We start from the raw sequence: 20,130 nt of genomic DNA on the forward strand, positions 1-20,130 counted from the left end.
TCTGTGAACGTCTGCAGCTGGACAGGCTGACTTTTGCATGTTTCTGTCCATAACTGACCTCACCCTTCCTGGACAAAGGCCTGGCAAGGCCCTGTCGAGACTTCTCTGTGCACCGCATGCACCCCTCCTCTGTTCACGCGAGTTTGAATTGGGTCTTCGTCACTAGAAGTAGGTGGGGACATACGTTTCTCGCTCAGCTGAAGGTGCTTTGGAGGAAAATTTCCCAAGGTGGCAGCAGAACTGAGCAGGGGCCTCCACAAAGGGGTGGGCATCCTGTGCTGCTACTGGGTGCCCCGCCCCCACATCCCCTCCTGTATAAAGAATCTAGAGGAGCTTCGTCCATGTTTCACATGATATCTCAGCTGCATCTCATCATTTACTTTATTTATTTATTTTTGAGACTGAGTCTGACTCTGTCACCCGGGCTGGAGTGCAGTGGGAAAATCACAGCTCACTGCAACCTCTGCCTCCCGGGTTCAAGCAATTCTCCTGCCTCAGCCTCCCGAGTAGCTGGGGTTACAGGTGCCCGCCATCACACCTGGCTAATATTTTATATTTTTAATAGAGATGGGCATTTCACATGTTGACCAAGCTGGTCTCCAACTCCTGACCTCAGGTGATCCGCCCACCTCAGCCTCCCAAAGTGCTGGGATTACAGGCGTGAACCACCGCGCCCGGCCTGCATCTCATTATTTATTTATCCTTACTCTTGGAATTAGCCCTTCCTAATTAACCCAGGACTGCACCCCATGGGTCTGGCACCAAAGCATGCTCTCTTCCACCACACCACACCACCCTGCCCTGCTGCAGGACAACTCAGCAGCCCCTGAAATACTCAAGACCTTGGAATGTCATTCCATGCAATGAAAAGAAAATTGCCCTGACACTGGTGTCAGCAAAGTTCCCCTAAAGCTGAACAGGAATCTGCAGCCCGGAGGCCTCTGCCTGAAATGCTAGTGCTCCCCACTCCCATGCCGCCAGGAGGGTGCACCTGCCCCCTGCCAGGTCAGATGCTGCTCCAGGCCCAGTGGAAAGGGGAAAGCAGATGGGGAACATCAGCTCTGCCCCCGGAGGGTGACCACACAGTGGGAGGAGGCTTAGGGTTGCCTCGGCCAGGCAGACGGGCTTTGCCCTTACCACCTGTGTGATCTTGGACGAGGGCCTCAGTGAGCTGAATCCATACATGGGGCTGGTGATGCCACGAGAATGGGATGGTCCTAAGAATTAAGGAGACGCTATGTGCATTAACACACCAGGACCCCGGGAGCCCTTGAAGCATGTGAGCCCCGTTTCTCCCCGCCCCGACTGCTTTTGTATTGTTGTTCTCATGGCTGAGACTCTAGGGCATTTCCAGCCTCTTCTAAGCCCTCAAACTCTACTCTAAGGAATGTTCATAAACTTGAACATGAGAAGGAAGGATGCGGAGGCCGGGTAATTATTTTTTATGCTTTTGTAGAGACAGGGTCTCCCTATGTTGCCCAGGCTTGTCCCAAAGCTTTCCCCTTGCTCTCTCCCTCTCTCCATCTCTCTCTCTCAGATGGCATATTTCTTGTTAGCAAGTCTCTGGTGGGTTCCCCAGTTCCCCGCTGCTGTGGAGAGAGAGCAGGCCCACAGAGGCGGCCTGACCTCGGTGCCGTGCTGGCAATCCAGACCCCCGGTCCCACCTGTCACCCTGCGGGCCTCTCCTCTCCTCTGCTGACCCCTGCTTCTCCTGCTGTGGATGCCACCACCCCCACCCTGGCTTCCCCTTGCTTCTTCCTGGTTACTGTTTCTTGCTCTTGCTCACTGGAGAAGGAGGTCAATGGCTCAGTGGGGCGCAGCAGTGCTCAGGTGGCGAATGGCCGGGCCTGGGGGCCCTGGGGGTTGAGATGAATTTCCCACGCCTGCTCCGAGGGCTGCTCAGAGAGTACTTACCTTGGAATCCATCTCCCCGAAACACACACCCACTGACTCCCAGGGGGAGAGGCGGTGAAGGGGCCTTTAGCCATGGTCTTTCTTTCCTACCAGGAGAGGACAGCTCCAGCCCTGCAGTCCCTTCCTTCCCCCAGTGCCTGCACTGCAGCTGGATGTTTTGGAATGAGATCCAGGCCTCCTCCCACGTTTCCCTCCCTTCCTTCCATCCCAGGCAGATCAGGGAACTTGCTGCGTCTCAGGAAAGCAGCTGGACAGAGTGGGTGGGACGAGGAGTCCAGGCGGTCCCCCCAGGCAAGCACTGTGCAGGTGTGGGCTTTACGAGTGAGGAGATGGGCTACAGCTGCAGTGACTCAGACATATCAGGTTGAGAGAGCAAGGGAGTTAAGAAGTCAAGTTGGCTGGGCACAGTGGCTCACACCTGAAATCCCAGCACTTTGGGAGGCTGAGGCGGGTGGAACACCTGAGGTCAAGAGTTCTAGACCAGTGTGGACAACATGGTGAAACCCCATCTCTGATAAAAATTTAAAAAATTATCTGGGCCTGGTGGTGGGCACCTGTAATCCCAGCTATTTGGGAGACTGAGGAGGGAAAATTGCTTGAACCCAGGAGGTGGAGGTTGCAGTAAGCTGAGATGGCACCACTGCACTCCAGCCTGGGTGACAGAGCGAGACTGTCCCCCCAAAAAAGAAGTCACATTGTTCTACCATTTATTCACAAGTGGAGAAACTGAGGTTCAGACAGATTAACCCATAGACAGATACAACTTTGTATAACACTTTTTTTTTCCTGTCACCCAGGCTGCAGAGCAGTGGCACAATCACAGCTCATTGCAGCCTTGACCTCCCAGGCTCAGTGATCTTCCTGCCTCAGTCTCCCAAGCAGCTGATATTATAGGCACACCCCAGCATGCCTGGCTAATTTTTGTATTTTTAGTATAGACAGGGTCTCCCTCTAGTACCGACGCTGATCTCCAATCCCCGGGCTCAAGCAATCTGCCTGCCTCAGCCTCCCAAAGTGCTGAGATTCTAGGCATGAGCCACCACACCAGCCACATCTCTTTACAATTTACCAAGCCTAGCCACAGTCTTAAATGGAAAACATCTACTAAAATGAGAAAACCCCCGCAAGACCACAGCGCCCCCATGCACCATATTCGTTGCCGCCTTCGGCACACAGGTGCGGATGCCTGCTCTGTGCAGGGGCTGTGTGAGTGCAGAGCATCCCGTGAGTGCACAGCCTTGCAGCCTCCCTGGAGCTGCGACATTTCTTTTTCCCTTATAACTTTCTGAGATGCACAGACGGACGTCACTGCTCTCCCTACTTTACAAAGGAGAAAAGTGAGATCAGAGAGGGGATGTTTATTTGCCCAAAGCCACACGGTCTTTGTTTTAAATTCAGAGCCCAGATTTTTAAAACCCTCAGTTCTCAAAGCCACTGTGGCTCTAGAATGTCACCAAAGTTGTGAGTGCAGATAAATATTTAACAACTGCCTGGGGGATGGGGGCAGGTAGGGGCAGAGGGGCCCTGACTTGCAATTGTCGCCAATTTTTGTGGTGTAAATATTCCCACAGTGACTGACTTCCAGCTACGCTTTCCTTTTTTTAAAAGATGGGGTTTCACCATGATGGCCAGGCTGGTCTTGAACTCCTGACCTCAGGTGATCCACCCACCTCGGCATCCCAAAGTGCTAGGATTACAGGCGTGAGCCACCGCGCCCAGCCCCAGCTACCCTTTCAAAAAAGTTACTGAACGTAGGAACGGATGTGTTCAGTTGCCTCTTGCCCATCTGCATACACAATCTCCAGCACACCCCCGCTGAGAGCTTTCTAATTTGTATTTCTAAAAGAGTCAAAGGGAAATATTTACATTTCTTTTTTTTTTTTTTGAGACAGGGTCTCACTCTATCCCAGGCTGGAGTGCAATGGCACAATCACAGCTCAACTTCCTGGGCTAAAGTGATTCTCCCACTTCAGTCCCTCCCCCAGCTCCTCCCCCTACCAAAGGCACATGGCAGAGTAATTCTTTTTTATTATTTTGCAGAGACAGGTCTCCCTATGTTGCCCAGGCTGGTCCCAAACTCCTGGCTTCAAGCAATCCTTCTGTCTCCAACTCCCAAAGTGCTGGGATTGCAGGCACCAGCCACCACGTCAGGGCACACCTCTTTACAATTTACCAAGCCTAATTATTTATTTAAAAATAAATAATTGGTTGGGCGCAGAGGCTCACACCTGTAATCCCAGCATTTTGGGAGGTTGGGGCGGGCAGATCACCTGAAGTCAGGAGTTTGAGACCAGCCTGGACAACATGGTGAAACCTCATCTCTACTAAAAATACAAAAATTAGCCAGGTGTGGTAGTGGGCACCTGTAATCCCAGCTAGCCAGGTAGCTGAGGCAGGAGAATCGCTTGAACCCAGGATGCAGAGGCTGCAGTGAGCCAAGATTGTGCCACTGCACTCCAGCCTGGGTGACAGAGCAAGATTCCATCTTTAAAAAAATAATTAATTAATTAAGTCAAAATTCAAAAGATAGAATGATGGTGTGTTTGTCTCCTAAAGAACCCTAAGTCTGAGAGAGGAGGCTGAGTGGCAAGCCTCATATCAGGCAGTAACTGCCAGTTGCCCGCAGAGTCACTGTGGCTCTAAGAGGAGCTTTCCTCCATCAAAAGCTGAGGGGGTGAGGTCCACGGAGCCCTGTACCCGAGTGGGCACACCCAAGCCTCCAAGACACACACACACCTGCACACGAGCACATACACATATGCACATACATATGCGACTCTTTGACACAAGAAAGACCCTTTGCCAAGCACAAGGGGGTCTGACAGAGATTGGAGTGAGGATGGGCACCTTCCTGTAATTCACATGCCCAGAGGCAGCACCAAGGCCCCCAGTGCTGCAGGTGCCCCTAAGTGACGCCAGTAGCTATGAGCAGGTGGCCTGGGCTCTGAGTGAGCCTGGTGCCTAGGAACATCTAGATGAGCATGGAGAGTCTTAGGCAGCCTTTCCTATACCATCCCCACTCACTACACCCAGGGGCCATCTCTCCTTCCCCTTCAGCACCAAAATGTAATGCAATAAGAAATAAACATGAGGCTGCGCTCAGTGACTCACGCCTGTAATCCCAGCACTTTGAGAGGCCAAGGTGGGTGGATCACAAGGTCAGGAGTTTGAGACTAGCCTGACCCACATGGTGAAACCCTGTCTCTACTAAAAATATGAAAATTTGCCAGGCATGGTGACACACCCCTGTAATCCCAGCTACTCAGGAGGCTGAGGCAGGAGAATCACTTGAACCTTGGAGGCAGAGGTTGCAGTGAGCCAAGATCATCCCACTGCACTCCAGCCGGGAGACAGAAGCGAGACTACATCTCAAAAAAATAAAAAATAAACATGAAACTCCAGGTTTCCCGTGTCCTGACTTTCAAGGTTCCTAAGGCCATGGGGTCTAGAATCCAATGTCAACCTTTCTTCCTTCAACTGCCTCATGCTTCAAGGCTCAGCTCAAATGGCGTCCCCTCCTTGAAGATTTCTCCACTCTCAGGCAAAGTTACTGCCTGCCCACCCCTGCTGGCCCCGCACTAAGCCTACAGCCCCTGAACAATGTCCAGTGTCCCCACTTACATTGCTCAGTCAATATCTGCTCTCTTGGCCACTCCCACAGGCAGGTCACAAGCTCCGCTAAGACAGTCTGCATGGAATCTGTCTCTGTACCTCATCCCCTAGCACCAGGCCTTGCACTTAACAGGACCTTAAGAAATGACTGTGAGTGAATGAATGGGTTACAAATAGTCAAGAAAACCTCAACAACTTACAACATCAGCCCACAGCCCAAAGGAAGCACACCCTTCCTCCCCTGCCCATGACTGCCTTTCTCAAAGGGACAGCTCCCAAAGACCACAGTAAACCAGATGTGCCCCCTCCTAAGTTAGAGCCCAAAGACCACAGTAAACCAGACGTGCCCCCTCCTAAATTAGAGCCCAAAGCGGCAGGAGAGTTGGCTTTCAGGATTTCTGTACCTGCAAGGCTGCAGGGCAGAGCTTGCCCTCATCAGCAGCAAGGGGAATGGGAGGGACAAAGGGACTCAGGGTGGGGCAAGGACTTTTCAAGGGAGGTGATTTCCAGGATAGAGATACAAGTGGCACCCAGGGAAGGCAGGGCTCCCAGAAACCTCACGCCAGGATCTAGGGATGGGTATCCACACCCTCTGGGCTGGGGAGCAGAGTTGGGGTGTGCCCCAAACATGAATGCAGCCAGAGACAACAGTTGTCCTCTGAAAACACAGTCCTTCCAGCGGGGTGGGGAGACCGAGTGGTGCAGAAAGGGGGATGAGGGATGGAACTATATCTCTAATTGAAACTATTCGCTCACTTCAACTGCCAGCTTGTACTTATTGTTCGAGTGTGGGTTTGGTGATATTTTTATTTTTTTATGAAAGCATCCTTACACTCCCCCCACCTGGGTTATTTTTTTTGGATTGTTTTACCAACATCTGGAGCTTGCCCAAGACAATGACTTCCATCTCCATGACCAACAGATCCTTTCTGGAACCAAGATGCAGTATGCCCCAAAGCACCATTTCTGGCACTTTAAGGCATTCTGTTTTATCCCTGCTTCCAGGCATCAGTCAATATCTGCTCTCCTGGCCACTCCCACAGCCAGACCACAAGCTCTGCCAGGACCGTCTGCATGGCATCTGTCTCTGTACCTCATCCCCTAGCACCAGGCCTTGCACCTCACAGGACCTTAAGAAATGACTGAGTCAAATGACTCAGGGAGCAGAGTAGTGGGGAAAACAGAAGTGAGAAGGGAAACGAGGGAAGGATGGGCCCCAAATTAAAAACTTCCAATGAAGGGCACTTTAGAGGACACTCTATCAGAAGAGGCAGGAAGGCACAATCGCCCAATCTCGTGACCACATCAGCTTCTCCCTGCCCCCATTTCCCAAGTGGGGAAGGAGGACGAGGCCGGGAGCTGCTGGCAGTGTCTAGGGGTGAGGTGCTGGCTTTCACCTGGCAGGTGGACCCAACACCTCAGCACGCAGCCCCTAGAGCCCTTCTGCAGCCAGCTCTGGAACCCTTTGTAAGAAAATCCTCATTAACTGATTCCACTAATTCGGAATCCCTGTTGTTGAGAAATATTAAGTTTACCCTGTCCCTGTGGCTCCCGCATGGAGAAAACCTCTTAGTTTGTCTAAACAGTGGTGAGCAGGTAACAGTTGCCTACTTGGTATATTTTTGAATGATGGGAAACTACAGAACACCTGTTTGTTAATAATGGCCACCTGTTTGGAGAGAATAAATTCGTGGATCAGAATCTGCTTGGAGCCTTCAGCCTGGAATGCTATCAGCCCCTGAGACTCTCAGTTCAGAAGGCTGCTGGCCCCCTGGATAGACCCACTTTGCTGTTCTATCTCATTTCCTTCAGCACTGCCTACATGGGGGTCTCCTGGCCAATCTGGTACTCTGTACCATGTCAGTTTGGATGTTGGCAACGCTAAAGTTGCTTTTATACTGACCACGAAATAAAGAGTTTCTTAAGCAAATGAACAGAGAAAATAATACTGACTTCTGGCAGGTGGTCTGTCCAGCCACATAGTAAATACGCTGCCCTGTATGTTTTGAGTACCTCTCCAAACAGATGCTGCTAATTGCACGTGACTTTTCTTTTCACCAAAGATGATTTGCAGACTCTGTTGAAAAGCCTGCAGAATAGTTTATATGAGGAAGTACTGGTAGGAAGAACACTTGTGCTTTTCAGGCTGTCCTTCTCTCTCCCCCAGGAGTGAGGCTGTGAAGAATCCTCCCATGCACCTCCCATCCCCTCACCTAGCAGGGGTGGGGAGGAAAGTGTTTAGGCTGAGGGGAGGAGAGTTTCCTCCAGACAGGGTTCAGTGGCTGGGGATTCCTAAATGGTGAGGAATCAAACTCCCCTCCCCACATCGCCCCAGGCAGGGAGGAGTCAAAACTGGGCACAAGGACGGTGACGCCACCATTCTGCATGACCAGGTGGGCTTGGTCAATGGGATCATCCGTGGTGATCACATGGTCTGCAGACCAGATGGCTCTTCCTGAGCTTGTTTCCTTGAAGCAATGGTCATTTGGGGTTTACTATTCCCAGCAGCTCAACCTAATCCAAACTAATTCCCTGCGTGCGGGGTTGAATATGGGACCCAAAGGCATCTGACCTCTTAGCCACATAAAAGCCATTCCTCCCCAGAAGCAGAGGCTGTGGCCCGTTTTAAACCCCAGTGAGGGCCATGGGTCCTGCCCCAGAAAAATTCATGGGTGCCAACCGGTTCCGTTTGCACCTCAACACTCCATAGACAGGCCCTGCACAGTGGCTCACGCCAGTAATCTCAGCACTTTGGGAGGCCGAAGCAGGAGGATGGCTTGAGCCCAGGAACTCAAGACCACCCTGGGCAACATAGTGAGAGCTTGTCTTTACAAATAATAAATAAATAAGCCGGGCATGGCGGCGCACACTATAGTCCCAGCTACTCAGGAGGCTAAGGCAGGAGGATCGCTTGAACCCAGAAAGTTGAGGCTGCAGTGAGCTATGATTGTGCCACTGCACTCCAGCCTGAGTGACAGAGCAAGACCCTGTCTATTAAAAAAACAACAAACAAACAAAAACCGAGGCCGGGTGCAGTAGCCCATGACTGTAATCCCAGCACTTTGGGAGGCCAAGGCCAGCAGATCACCTGAGGTCAGGAGTTCAGGACCAGCTGACCAACATGGTGAAACCCAATCTCAACTAAAATATTCAAAAATTAGCCAGGCATGATGGCAGGCGCCTGTAATCCAGCTGCTAAGGCAGGAGAATTGCTTGAACCCAGGAGGTGGAGGTTGCAGTAAGCCAAGATGGCACCATGGCACTCCAGCCTGGGTGACAAGAGTGAAACTCCGTCTCAAAAAGAAAAAAATTCCCTATACAATTTTTTTTTTTTTTTTGAGACAGAGTCTTGCTCTGTCGACAGGCGCCAGGCTAGAGTGCAGTGGCGCAGTCTCGGCTCACTGCAACCTCCGCCTCCCATGTTCAAGCAATTCACCTGCCTCAGCCTCCTGAGTAGCTGGGACTACAGGCACACACCACCACGCCCAGCTAATTTTTTTGTATTTTTAGTAGAGATGGGGTTTCACTATGTTGGCCAGGATGGTCTCGATCTCTTGACCTCGTGATCCGCCCATCTCAGCCTCCCAAAGTGCTGGGATTACAGGCGTGAGCCACCATGCCCGGCTCCCTATACAATTTTAAGAGTTCCCAGACTTCCTGAATTTTATGCCTGTTCCCAAAATCTAAAAACCTCTGACAAAGAGGGATGCAATTTCCAAAACAACTCCCAAACTCAAGTGATGTCAGGCCCCTGTTCCCACCTAGTCACGACAGAGCCGAGGGCAAGGTCTACGCTGTGTTTGTTCCCTTGGCAGCACCCTGACCCCAGCACCTAGGTCCACTTTCTTGCAGTTACTCATTTTCTAAAAATTGTAGCACCCGCCCACTGGGCTCAGTGCCGGGGGCCACAGAGAGCCCCCAAGCAAATCACATCTGGTTGGGGAGGATGATATGTTAAAAGTATCAGCATTTGTTCTTGCTACCACTAGAAAGAAAAGAAGTGGGGGAAAATGTCAGCGAGTGCTGGGGGAAAGAAGAGGAAACCATGAATTCCACTGCATGGCGGAGTGGCTACCTGCACAGCATCTGAGCTGGGCCGCTGGATGGGGAGAATAGTGCCAAGCAGTAAAAAGGATAAGAGTAAGAGGTGTTTTATACAAAGGGACTGTGTCATAGCATGTGGATGGCCCTTGGCATGTTCAGGGAACCCAGGGGACACAGAGCAGAGCTGCCCAGGCAGAGGGCAGTGAGTGGAAGGAGGATTTAGAAATCAGCCTGCGTGGTTGACTGTGCCCAGCTGTGCCAGGCCTTGAATGCCACACTGAGGATTTGGGCCTGACCTGTGTGTGGGCAGCAAGGAGTCAGAGAATGATGTGATCAGATCTGACGGTGACAAGGAGGAACAGGGGACAGAGGGAAGATGTTAGGGGGAGATCCCATAAGCTCCGAGGCAGGAGCAAAAAGCCTCAGCCTATTTCCATATAAATAATGAAGAAGAAAGCAACTAGAAATATAACCGTAGTAGTTATTAGTTATTCATATGTGATCTTAGTTGTTCATAGGTGATCCTACTTCTTTTACTAATGCCTTTCAGGTAGGAAGTGTGAACCTGGGGTGACATTGTGAAATGGATGACGCTAAGGCAAGATGCTCTAAGCCCTCTGTCACGCCTGCATAAGGGCCGCTGGAGGATGCCTTGGCTGTGGGCAGTGCCAGCGCTGGGAAAGCGCCCACTGTTTAGCCAGCTAGGGAAGGAGACATCCAAAATAGCTGAGATGTCTCCTTCCTTGGGGGAGTTAGGAGAAAACTCCGCTTCTCCAAGCTTTTGTGGTATGCCTGATGGCTGTCAGGGAGGCCTGCAGACATCCGGGAGTTTAACTGTCTCTATGTGATGCTGTGCTTCAGGGGTCACGTTCCCTGTCCACTCTCACGCTCCGCCTCTGCACCTGGTTCCCTTTTTCTTAGAAAAGATAATCCGTAATAGTAATATAAACCTTAATGTTTTTGTTATTTCTTGATAAATGTGGAAAAGGTGCTGATGCATTATGCTCCTTACCTCACTTTGGGTGCCAGAAATTCCTGAGCCCCTACCTGAATGACACGTGATATACTTGACCCTATCACTGCCACGCCCTGTCTACCCTGCCCCCAGATTTGCAACTCAGTAAAAGTGAAGCGTCCCGGCATTCGGGGCCACTGCTGATTTCCTCGGTTTGGGGAGCAGTGGACCCCTGGGCCCAAACTCTCTTTTCCCTATCTCCGTGTGTTATGTCTTTTATTTTTACAATTTCTCATCTCTACACCAGCCAGGAGGGGCTCACAGAACCCTGTAGGGCTGATCCTAGAGGAAGGAGGACAAGGGTGGGAGCTGCTGGCCGTGTCTGGGGGTCAGGTGCTGGCTTTCACCTGGCAGGTGGACCCAACACCTCAGCACACAGCACCTGGAGTCAAACTCCCGCCACTTCCACCACTGAGATCTCGAGTTTCCTCCTGATTCCACAGAGCAGGCATGGCCTCCCTGCTATTTCAGGTGGGCTGTGCCTCCCCGTCCCTCTTCACTAGGCCATCTCCTGGGCTGGCTCTAAAGGAGTCTCTCATTCCAGAATCACAGAGGAGCCTCGGAGGCAGACGCTACCAGGGATCTGAACCCTTTAATGCACCCTCATTCCACAGCTTGATCGGTACACGTTTCCTGAGACTCCACCCTGCAGAAGCCCTGTGAGGGAGGCACAGATGAAATAGACATATCCCTGCCCAAGAACAGTCCCAAGAAGCAGCCTGGGGAGTTTGCACACAGGGCCGTGGGTGTTTGGGGGAGCTGAGGAGGAAAAGATTCTCTGGGTGGAATGCGGTGGGTCAATCTAAAAAAGGCTCAGTGGTGGACTCCAGGATTTAAATGAAGACGATCTGGGCTTGAATTCTTTCATAGCTGTGTGACCACGAATAAGTCACTCTACCTCTCTGAACATTTATGTCCTCATTTAGAAAGGGACAAATGTAGGAATTCACAATGTTTAGGGGAAGATCCAAGACACTGTACAGCTCAGTGCCTGGGAGCGAGGATCATAATCAGTGCGGTAGGCAGATGCTAGCCCGGCCCCAGCGTATTAGAGCCTCTGCGGTGGCTGCCTGGTATCCGCAACCAGATGCAATTCAGCCCCTGAGTGTAGGCTGGACTTGCTTCTAGCCAGCAGAATATGGCAAAAAAAAAGATAGGATGTTACTTCTCAAATTAGGCTATAAAAAGACCCTGATTTGCATCTTCCTCGCCCTCTGCTGCTGTCTTGCTTGCCCGCTCTGATGGAAGCCAGCTGCTGCGTGGTGGGGAGGTTTACCAGGCAAGGAGCCAAGGTAGGCCTCCTTGAGGAACTGAATCCTGAATCCTGAATCCTGAATCCTGCCAAACCACATGAAAGCCCTGAAACAGGTCCCAACCCTCCCCACCTGCCACCCCATCATGGGGGTAACTGTGTCCCTGGCTAACATTTTTTTTTTAATTGAGATAGAGTTTCACTGTTTCACCCAGGCTGGAGTGCAGTGGTGCAATCTTGGCTCACTGCAACCTACCCTCCTCAGGTTGAAGCAATTCTCCTGCCTCAGCCTCCCGAGTAGCTGGGATTATAGGCCCACCACCACACCCAGCCAATTTTTGTATTTTTAGTAAAGATGGGGTTTCACCATGTTGGCCAGGCTGGTCTTGAACCCTGACCTCAGGAGATCCCCCTGCCTTGGCCTCCCAAAGTACTAAGATTACGCATGAGCCACCACACCCAGCTGCTGGCTAACACTTCAATTGCAGCCAGGACCAGAGGTCCTGGCTGAATGGTGCTTTGCTTTCTGATCCACAAAAACTCTGAGATAATATGTTATAGTTTTAAGCCACTAAATTCTGGAGCGATTTGTTACACAGCTGTAGCTAACTAATGCAACCAGGTGATATCGAGATGATTTAACAACAGGCTCAACACAGGTGTTAACCGACCAGTCAGAGCAGCTATGGAGCAGGTGCTGGAGCCCATGCTATGCCACTTGATAGAGGACTGGGAGCGCAGGGGGCTAAGGGGGAGGCAGGAGGGGTTGTGGAAGGTACAAGGCAGCTCAAATCAGCACATTTGCCAACAAGAATGCAAGTATTTCAGTATTTTGACAACTGATACAACCACAGTGGAGTGGACTAGCCCTAGATCTAGTATCTAGGGTTGGAATTGGGCCTCAAAGGATAAGGCGATATCCACAGGGCCTCTGGCACAGAGCAAGGGAAGCCACACATTGGAGCTGAAGGAAGAGTTTTCTGATGTCGCCTCTTGTGTACAATTTCAAAGACTGCTTCACACACATAGAGCAAAGACAGGAAAACAGTTCTACTGGCTAAAAAACGGTTCCTTGTGTAGCAGCAACATAACAAAGGCCCTGAAATATAAGAAACACACAGAAGAGTTCAAAGCCATGTTTGAGAATGGGAAGGAGGGAGGGACATTCACAGGTATCAAGTAGGTGCCTGCTAGCTGACTGGCACTGTGCCTGGCTTTCTGTCCGAGTCTAGGCCACTGGGGCACAAGGGCCTCATGAGGAGCCATGTGGTATGGGTGGCAATGAGTCACAGCATCTAGGACAGTTTTGTTGAGGAGAGGAGGCAGAGGACACTGGCACTGAAAAGTGAGAAGGAGGCCAGGTGCAGTGGCTCATGCCTGTAATCCCAGCACTTTGGGAGGCCGAGGTGGGCAGTTCACCAGAGGTCAGGAGTTAGAGACCAGCCTTGCTAACATGGTGAAACCCTGTTTCTACTAAAGAAAACAAAAAAAAATAGCCAGGTGTGGTGGTGGGAACCTGTAATCCCAGCTACTCAGCAGGCTGAGGCATAATAATTGCTTGAACCTGGGAGGTGGAGGTTGTAGTGAGCCAAGATCATGCCATTGCAGCTTGGGCAACAAGAGTGAAACTCCATCTCAAAAAAAAAAGGAGAAGGGAAGGGAGGGGGAGGTGCAGGCCTCCACACTTCTGGAGTAGGCTAGGCCAGCCACCAGCCAACTGGCCCATGGATCAAGGCTATAACCCACCCAAATGCTTACCAGGGAGGAGAGATTCCTTATTTGCAGATTAGCAGTGGGTGCTTTGCCCCCAAGCCCACCAGAGCCATTTGCTCCCAGAACAATCACCTGGGACCACCCTAGTTATGCTGAGAGCTGAATTAGTCCCAAATAGAAGCAGCAAAACTTGACCCCAAAACCTCTTTCTAGAAGCATATGCAAATCAGATGCCCCTCCATGCCAACGTCCGGCCCTCTGCCACCTCCCTCGAAATCATGCACTGTTATATGGGAAGCGTGTCCAGCTGCTGGCCCTCCTGAGAGGTGATATGCTTAGGGGAGCCTGTCTATGCCTGCTTACCAGCTGGAAATGCTAGCAGCAGGCAGATATTGGGAAGAAGGGAAGAACAGAAAGGGAGGTTGCAGGAAGGTGGAGAAAAAAGGAGCTGGTGAATTTCTGAAGAGGGAAAAGAACTCCTGGCCTGTTGAGAATTAAGCAGGCCCCATCACCAGCCCCTCGACCCTTGAGTGCTGCCCAACCCCCCCACGGATCTGGCCAGATGAAGGTGTGGACTGGGGTGAGTTGCTCGGTAGAGGGTAACCAGCCTTTCCTGGGCACTCCCACTGGCGGGCACTGTGCCTGCTGCTCTGTGCTTGGATATCTTGGCTCATCTGCACCACAGCCCTTGAGGGGCTCAAGGTAACTCACTGGATGGTGACAGCCACAGCCCAGACCCTGCCTTGGGACACACAGCAAGCGAAAGAGTAGGTGACAGGCATGCCCACCCATGAGGAGTATAAAGTGCCAGAGTCTCTGTGAAACCCACTCTGGCCACAGCTATCAAAATTATAAATGGCCCTGACCTTTGACCCAATGATTGAACTACTGAGAATTTAACATATGGAAACACTCACACGGGGCCATGACAGTACCTACCGTATTATCTGTCATAGCCCAAGACTGGGAACAACTGAAAAGTATATCCCCAGGGGCAGGTTAAATGAAGGGACATCCATGGAATGGACTATCACGCAGCCATTAAAGAGAAGCATGTGGCAGCTTGCAGTGTGCTGAGACAGAACAGCGGCCAGGATGTACTTTGCTCAAGTGCAGAACCACAGACATCCTATGCCCTCAAATACACGTGTGCATTCTCTCTCTCTCTCTCTCTCTCTCTCTCTCTCTCTCTCTCTCTCCCTGAAGACTTGCAGCTCTGGAGATAACCCAGAGCCCTGGTTTCCCCTCCCTTTGCCTCTAGGGAGGGGAACTGAGAGGCAGGGGTCAGAGGAAGGTGAAAAACCTCATTTCTGTACATTCTTTTGGATCTTTTGCATTTTAGACCAGATTTATTCATGAAAAAATATAATTTTATAAATGAAGATAAAGAAATGCATTAGTAAATAGGCTGGGCACAGTAACTCAGCCCAGTAATCCAAGCACATTGGGAGGCTTAGTGGGGAGGTTAGATTGAGCCCAGGATTTTGAGACCACCCCAGGCAACATAGTAAGACCCCATCCATCTCTATAAAAAGTTAAAAAATTAGCTGGGCATGGTGGCATGTGCCTGTGGCCCCAGCTACTTAGGAGGCTGAGGTGGGAAGATGGCTTGAGCCCAAGTGTTTGAGGCTGCAATGAGCTACTACGAAGGAGATACTGCACTCCAGCCTGAGACCTCGTCTCTAATAATAATACTACGAAGGAGATACTGCACTCCAGCCTGAGACCTCGTCTCTAGTAATAATACTACGAAGGAGATACTGCACTCCAGCCTGAGACCTCGTCTCTAGTAATAATAATAGAATAGTAATTCATAGCTGGGCGTGGTGGCTGACTCCTATAATTTCAGTACTTTGGGAGGCTGAGGCAGGTGAATCACCTGAGGTCAGGAGTTTGAGACCAGCCTGGCCAACATGGTGAAACCCTGTCTCTACTAAAAATACAAAAATTAGCCAGGAGTGGTATCGCACACCCATAATCCCAGCTACTCAAGAGGCTGAGGCAGGAGAATCACTTGAACCCAGGAGGCAGAGGTTGCAGTGAGCCAAGATCATGCCACTGCACTCCAGCCTAGGTGACAGAGTGAGATTCCATCTCAAAAAAAAAAAAAGAAAAGAAAAGAATAGTAATTAATGGAAATGGCAAAAATCTCAAAGAGGGGTGGTGCAAACGAGTACAGGTGGGAAACTCTGCCACTGCAGCATGTGAGTTTCTGTCCCTAGCCACAAAAGCTGCATGGAAGTACTGTGGTGGCAGCATCTCACCTGTTTGTTCCTGGTCCTGCACTGTTCGCTACAGAACCTGGTGTCTTCTGCGATAGAAAGGCTGCCATGGTAAGATACTCTTATTCAGACTCACAGACCTGATGTGCCAGACATTGGGCTCAGCACTTTACATACACTGTTGCCTGTGTGTTTGCAGCAGCTGTAGGGGCAAAGCATCACTCTTATCCCTATGTTGTACAGAGAAATAAATAAACCCAGAGAGGCTAAGTGACTACCAGAGGTCACATGCTTGTGGAAAGTGTGGACTCCAGCTCAGGCTTTCAGCTCCAGAGCTGAGGCCCTAACACTGCATTGATAACTTTGCATATAGAAAGTGCTGGGTGAAGCCTTTTAACTAAGCCCTGGTCCTTGCCTTCAGATTAAAAAAAAAAAAAAAAAAAAAAGATTAAAAGTCCCATTACCCCCATCCCTCAAATTTCTGTTAAAGACAGAGGCTTGACTGGACATGGTGGCTCCCGCCTATAATCCCAGCACTTTGGGAGGCCACGATAGGAGGATCGTGTGAGTTTAGGAGTTTGAGAAAAGCCTGGGAAACATAGCAAGACCCTGTCTCTACAAAAAATAAAAAATTAGCCAGATGTGGTGGCATGTGCCTGTGGGCCTCCCAGCTACTTAGGAGGCTGAGGTGGGAGGATCACTTGAACCTGGGAAGTGGAGGCTGCAGTGAGCCAAAATTGCACTACTGCACTTATCTTGAATGACAGAGCAAAACCTTGTCTCAAAAAAAAAGACTGTGTTCAGATGCTGAATACCTCGAAGGTGGATGCCATTCCTCTTCACTGTAACACAACTGCGCCTGGAACATAGTGGCCCAGTGTGTAGTAGGAACTCAGAACACATGTACTGATGAAATCCAACAGAAATAGGCAATGATGCTTCCCCCAGGAAGCCCTGATTTTACAGAAAGGTGGTACCTTGCCCCTCTACAGGAAGGCGACTTGGTGGCTCCCAAGCATGTCCTTCCCTCCAGCCTGGCATGGCAAGAGTGGAGTTCAGAATGCCCCCAGGCCCCACCAAAACCCAGGTAGGGTGGGAAGGGCAGATAAAGGCTCCTCCCCAGACCTGCCTTGGGTCCTACATGGCAGAATTTGCACATACAGCTCAGAAGAAGAGGTCAAGTCAAAAAGTCTCTGAGCCAAGGGTCTGGTAGCAGCAGCAGTGGATGGGATGCCTCTGCTCCCCAGGAGGCCAAATCCAAGACCCTCATGAGCATGCAGTGGGGATTGGGAGCAGGAGAGAAAGAGCTGTGATCTCCTAAAATGTCAGCATTGGAGGAGGACCTGGGAGGGAAAGGCACCCCTTCAGCTACTTCCCCATTTTGTGGATGAGGCAACTGAGGCTAGAGAGAGAATGTGGTTTGCTGAAGGAAAAGGAGTTAATGGCGTGGCTAAGGCTGGATTCCTGTCTCCTGGCATCCTAGGATGCTCCTGTTATCACCTGGATCGGGTAGCCATGATGATTGTGTTCTGGGAGGGCTCAAAACCCCTACTAGGGTGTCTTTGGAGTTTTCTAAATGGAATAGAGGCTGAGTGGAAGGGCTGTGGCTCCCTTTCCCCTCAACAACCACAGCAGTGCCTCCTGTTGGAGATTTTGCTGGAAAAGATGGTCCCTCTGCTGTAACAAAGAAAAGCTGGAACTCACTGGGCCCCCTTTCCCCACTGGTTTCCCACTCAGCTCTCTGCCACTTGTCCACTCCCTGCCACTGCCAGCCCCCAGCAGCCCAAGTTCTGTATGAACGGAGTCCTAACCCATCAAGGCCTCTGCGGGGTCCCTGGAGACTCACCTGGCACATCTGGGGATGGGTTGAGAATCATGAAGGCGTCTGATAGGCCAGTTTTGACAGGATGCTGGGAGGAGCTGATTTCCGGGACAGACATTGGGATCTGCGGCAGGGAGAAGAGGCTCCGTCCACCTCTCAAACGCTCTGGGGCCCGCCCAGCCCTCCCTGTGAGCCCCAGATCCATCTTCCTGGATGGTACCACCTCCTGGAGGGCTCCAAGACATCCGGAGCCCAATGGGACCTCAGCCAAGTTCCAGGTCCTCTTCACACCACCTCCAAGTACGTTTTCTTCTTTTCTCTAGCTCAGTGAATGGTACTCCATGCAGGCCAGACACCTGGACCCACCCTCTGCCCCTCCCTTTCTTTCATTTCTTCCCTTGCCCATCAAAAGCATCTCCAAATTCTGTTGCTTAACCTGCTAAATGGCTCTGAAATCTGTTCATTTCTTTCCATTTCCGCCATCCACCTCTAAGCCACCATCACCTTTCTCCTAAATCACCTCCCAGTATTCCCTCTAAGCCCCCAATAAGCTGTTCTTCACTCTGAAGCCAGAGCGACCTCCCTTCTCTCCCTTCCAGCCATGCTGCCTTCTTCTTCTTCTTCTGTTCTTTTTGAAATGGAGTGTCTTACTTTGTTGCCCAGGCTGGCGTGCAGTGGCACAATCTTGACTCACTGCAACCTCTGTCTCTCAAGTTCAAGTGATTCTCCTGCCTCAGCCTTCAAAGTAGCTGGGATTACAGGTGCCCGCTACCACGCCCAGTTAATTTTTTGTATTTTTAGTAGAGACAGGGTTTCATCATCTTGGCCAGGCTGATCTTGAACTCCTGACCTCAGATGATCCACCTGCCTCGACCTCCCAAAGTGCTGAGATTACAGGTATGGGCCACCATGCCCAGCCTGTGCTGCCTTCTTTCAGTGCTGTGCCAGCCATGCTCCGACTTGCCTCAGGACCTTTGCATGTGCTGTTCTCTCTCCTGGAACATACTTCATTCTCCTCTTTGCTTCCTGAACTCCTATTTATCCTGCAGATTTCAACTCTTTTTCCTCAGCAAAGCCTCCCCGACCTCTGCCAACATAGAGAGCTTTATGAAAGGCTCAGCTAGCACCTGGCACCTCTACTTGGGAGCCTTGTCACAGTGGTGATTCTACATTTGTCACTGTAATGATGGTCCAGCTCCTCAAGCAGACTTATAGCTCCATGTGGGTAGGACCTGCAACCATCTTGTTAACTGCTGTGCCCACAGCAAGCCCCATGCCTGGTACATCATGAATTCTCTATATATTTGCTGAATCAAGAAAGGCTCCAAGATCCAGCTGTCTTTGCAGCTGGGCCCACTCACCTCTTTATAGCCGAAGACAATGCGGCCGTCACGGTGCAGCACTGCCTGGAAGGTGAAACTGCCCCTGTCTTCCCAGCCTTGGAGGTAGACGTGATCCCACTGAACCACAAAGACTGTCCCTGGGGTGAAGAGTGGAAAGCTGGCTGGACAGGAGATCATGTAAGGAGCAGGGCCCTGCAGAAATGCTAGTCGGGGGCTAGGCTTGGTGGTTCACGCCTGTAATTCCAGCATTTTGGGAGGCCGAGGTGGGCAGATCATCTGAGGTCAGGAGTTCAAGACCAGCCTGACCATCATGGAGAAACCCCGTCTCTACTAAAAATACAAAATTAGCCAGGCATGGTGGCACATGCCTATAGTCACAGGTACTCCGGAGGTTGAGGCAGGAGAATCGCTTGAACCCGGGAGGCAGAGGTTGCGGTGAGCTGAGATTGTGCCATCATACTCCAGCCTGGGCAACAGGAGTGAAACCCCATCTCAAAAAAAAAAAAAAAAAAAAGCCAGCCGGGGGGCAATGGCAAGGGACAGGTGGGGTCCCTTCAGGATGATGGGGAAGTTTGCCAATTGAAGGAGGCAGGAGCTGGGCAGCCCACTAAAGCAGTCTGGCTTCCCAAGCAGCAAGAGGAGCCAGGAGGTCCTGCTTCAGGCCCAGAAACTGTCCTTGGTCATCTCTCCCCTTTCCTTCTTGTCCATTCTGACTCCTTGAGATAAAAGAAGAAGGGTCTGTTCTGTGTTCAGACGGGGCTCAAGGGACATCCTGGAGAAAGTAAGAAACAATAAGGTCCCTGGCATTTATTTTACCTCCACCAAGAGCCACACACTGTCATTTTGTTTTCTCATCAGATTCTTCTGGGTAGCAGGCATTTTTGGCCCCATCTGACAGATGAGAAAACTGAGCAGAGAAAGGTAGGTGGCCGCCTAGCCGTGGGGCTGTGGGACTCTTGTCCTCTCTAGGCCCTGTGCTCCTCTAAAGGGCTGGACAAAGGGATCCCTGGAGCTGGGTGACTTAAATCCTGAAAGCTGGTCTTACCATTGTCAAAGTAAACAACTGTGGAGTTGTTGGAGTAGCCAGGGTTGAAGTTCGCCATCAGGGGCGCCACGTACTGAGTAGCTGTGAGCATCCGATGGATCACGTCCCCCATGAAGATGAAGCCTAGGGTGGGAGAGGTGCAGAGGAG

General features: G+C 51.0%; 1 protein-coding gene across 5 annotated transcripts in view; it reads right to left on the reverse strand.

Moving 5' to 3' along the window:
- The window catches only part of PLXDC1 (plexin domain containing 1), an 83,939-nt gene that overhangs the window by 19,236 nt on the left and 44,573 nt on the right, over positions 1-20,130 (reverse strand). For all 5 annotated transcript variants that reach the window (XM_035303311.3, XM_008997480.5, XM_035303310.3 and 2 more), the window contains exons 5-7: positions 19,983-20,105; positions 18,956-19,074; positions 17,619-17,718 (exon numbers count right to left, since the gene is read on the reverse strand). In XM_035303311.3, the coding sequence (XP_035159202.1) occupies positions 17,619-17,718; positions 18,956-19,074; positions 19,983-20,105 (342 nt within the window). The remainder of the gene's footprint in view (positions 1-17,618; positions 17,719-18,955; positions 19,075-19,982; positions 20,106-20,130) is intronic.

The sequence above is a fragment of the Callithrix jacchus genome, chromosome 5 (genome assembly GCF_049354715.1).
Source record: "Callithrix jacchus isolate 240 chromosome 5, calJac240_pri, whole genome shotgun sequence".
In the NCBI taxonomy this organism is placed as follows: Eukaryota; Metazoa; Chordata; class Mammalia; order Primates; family Cebidae; genus Callithrix; species Callithrix jacchus.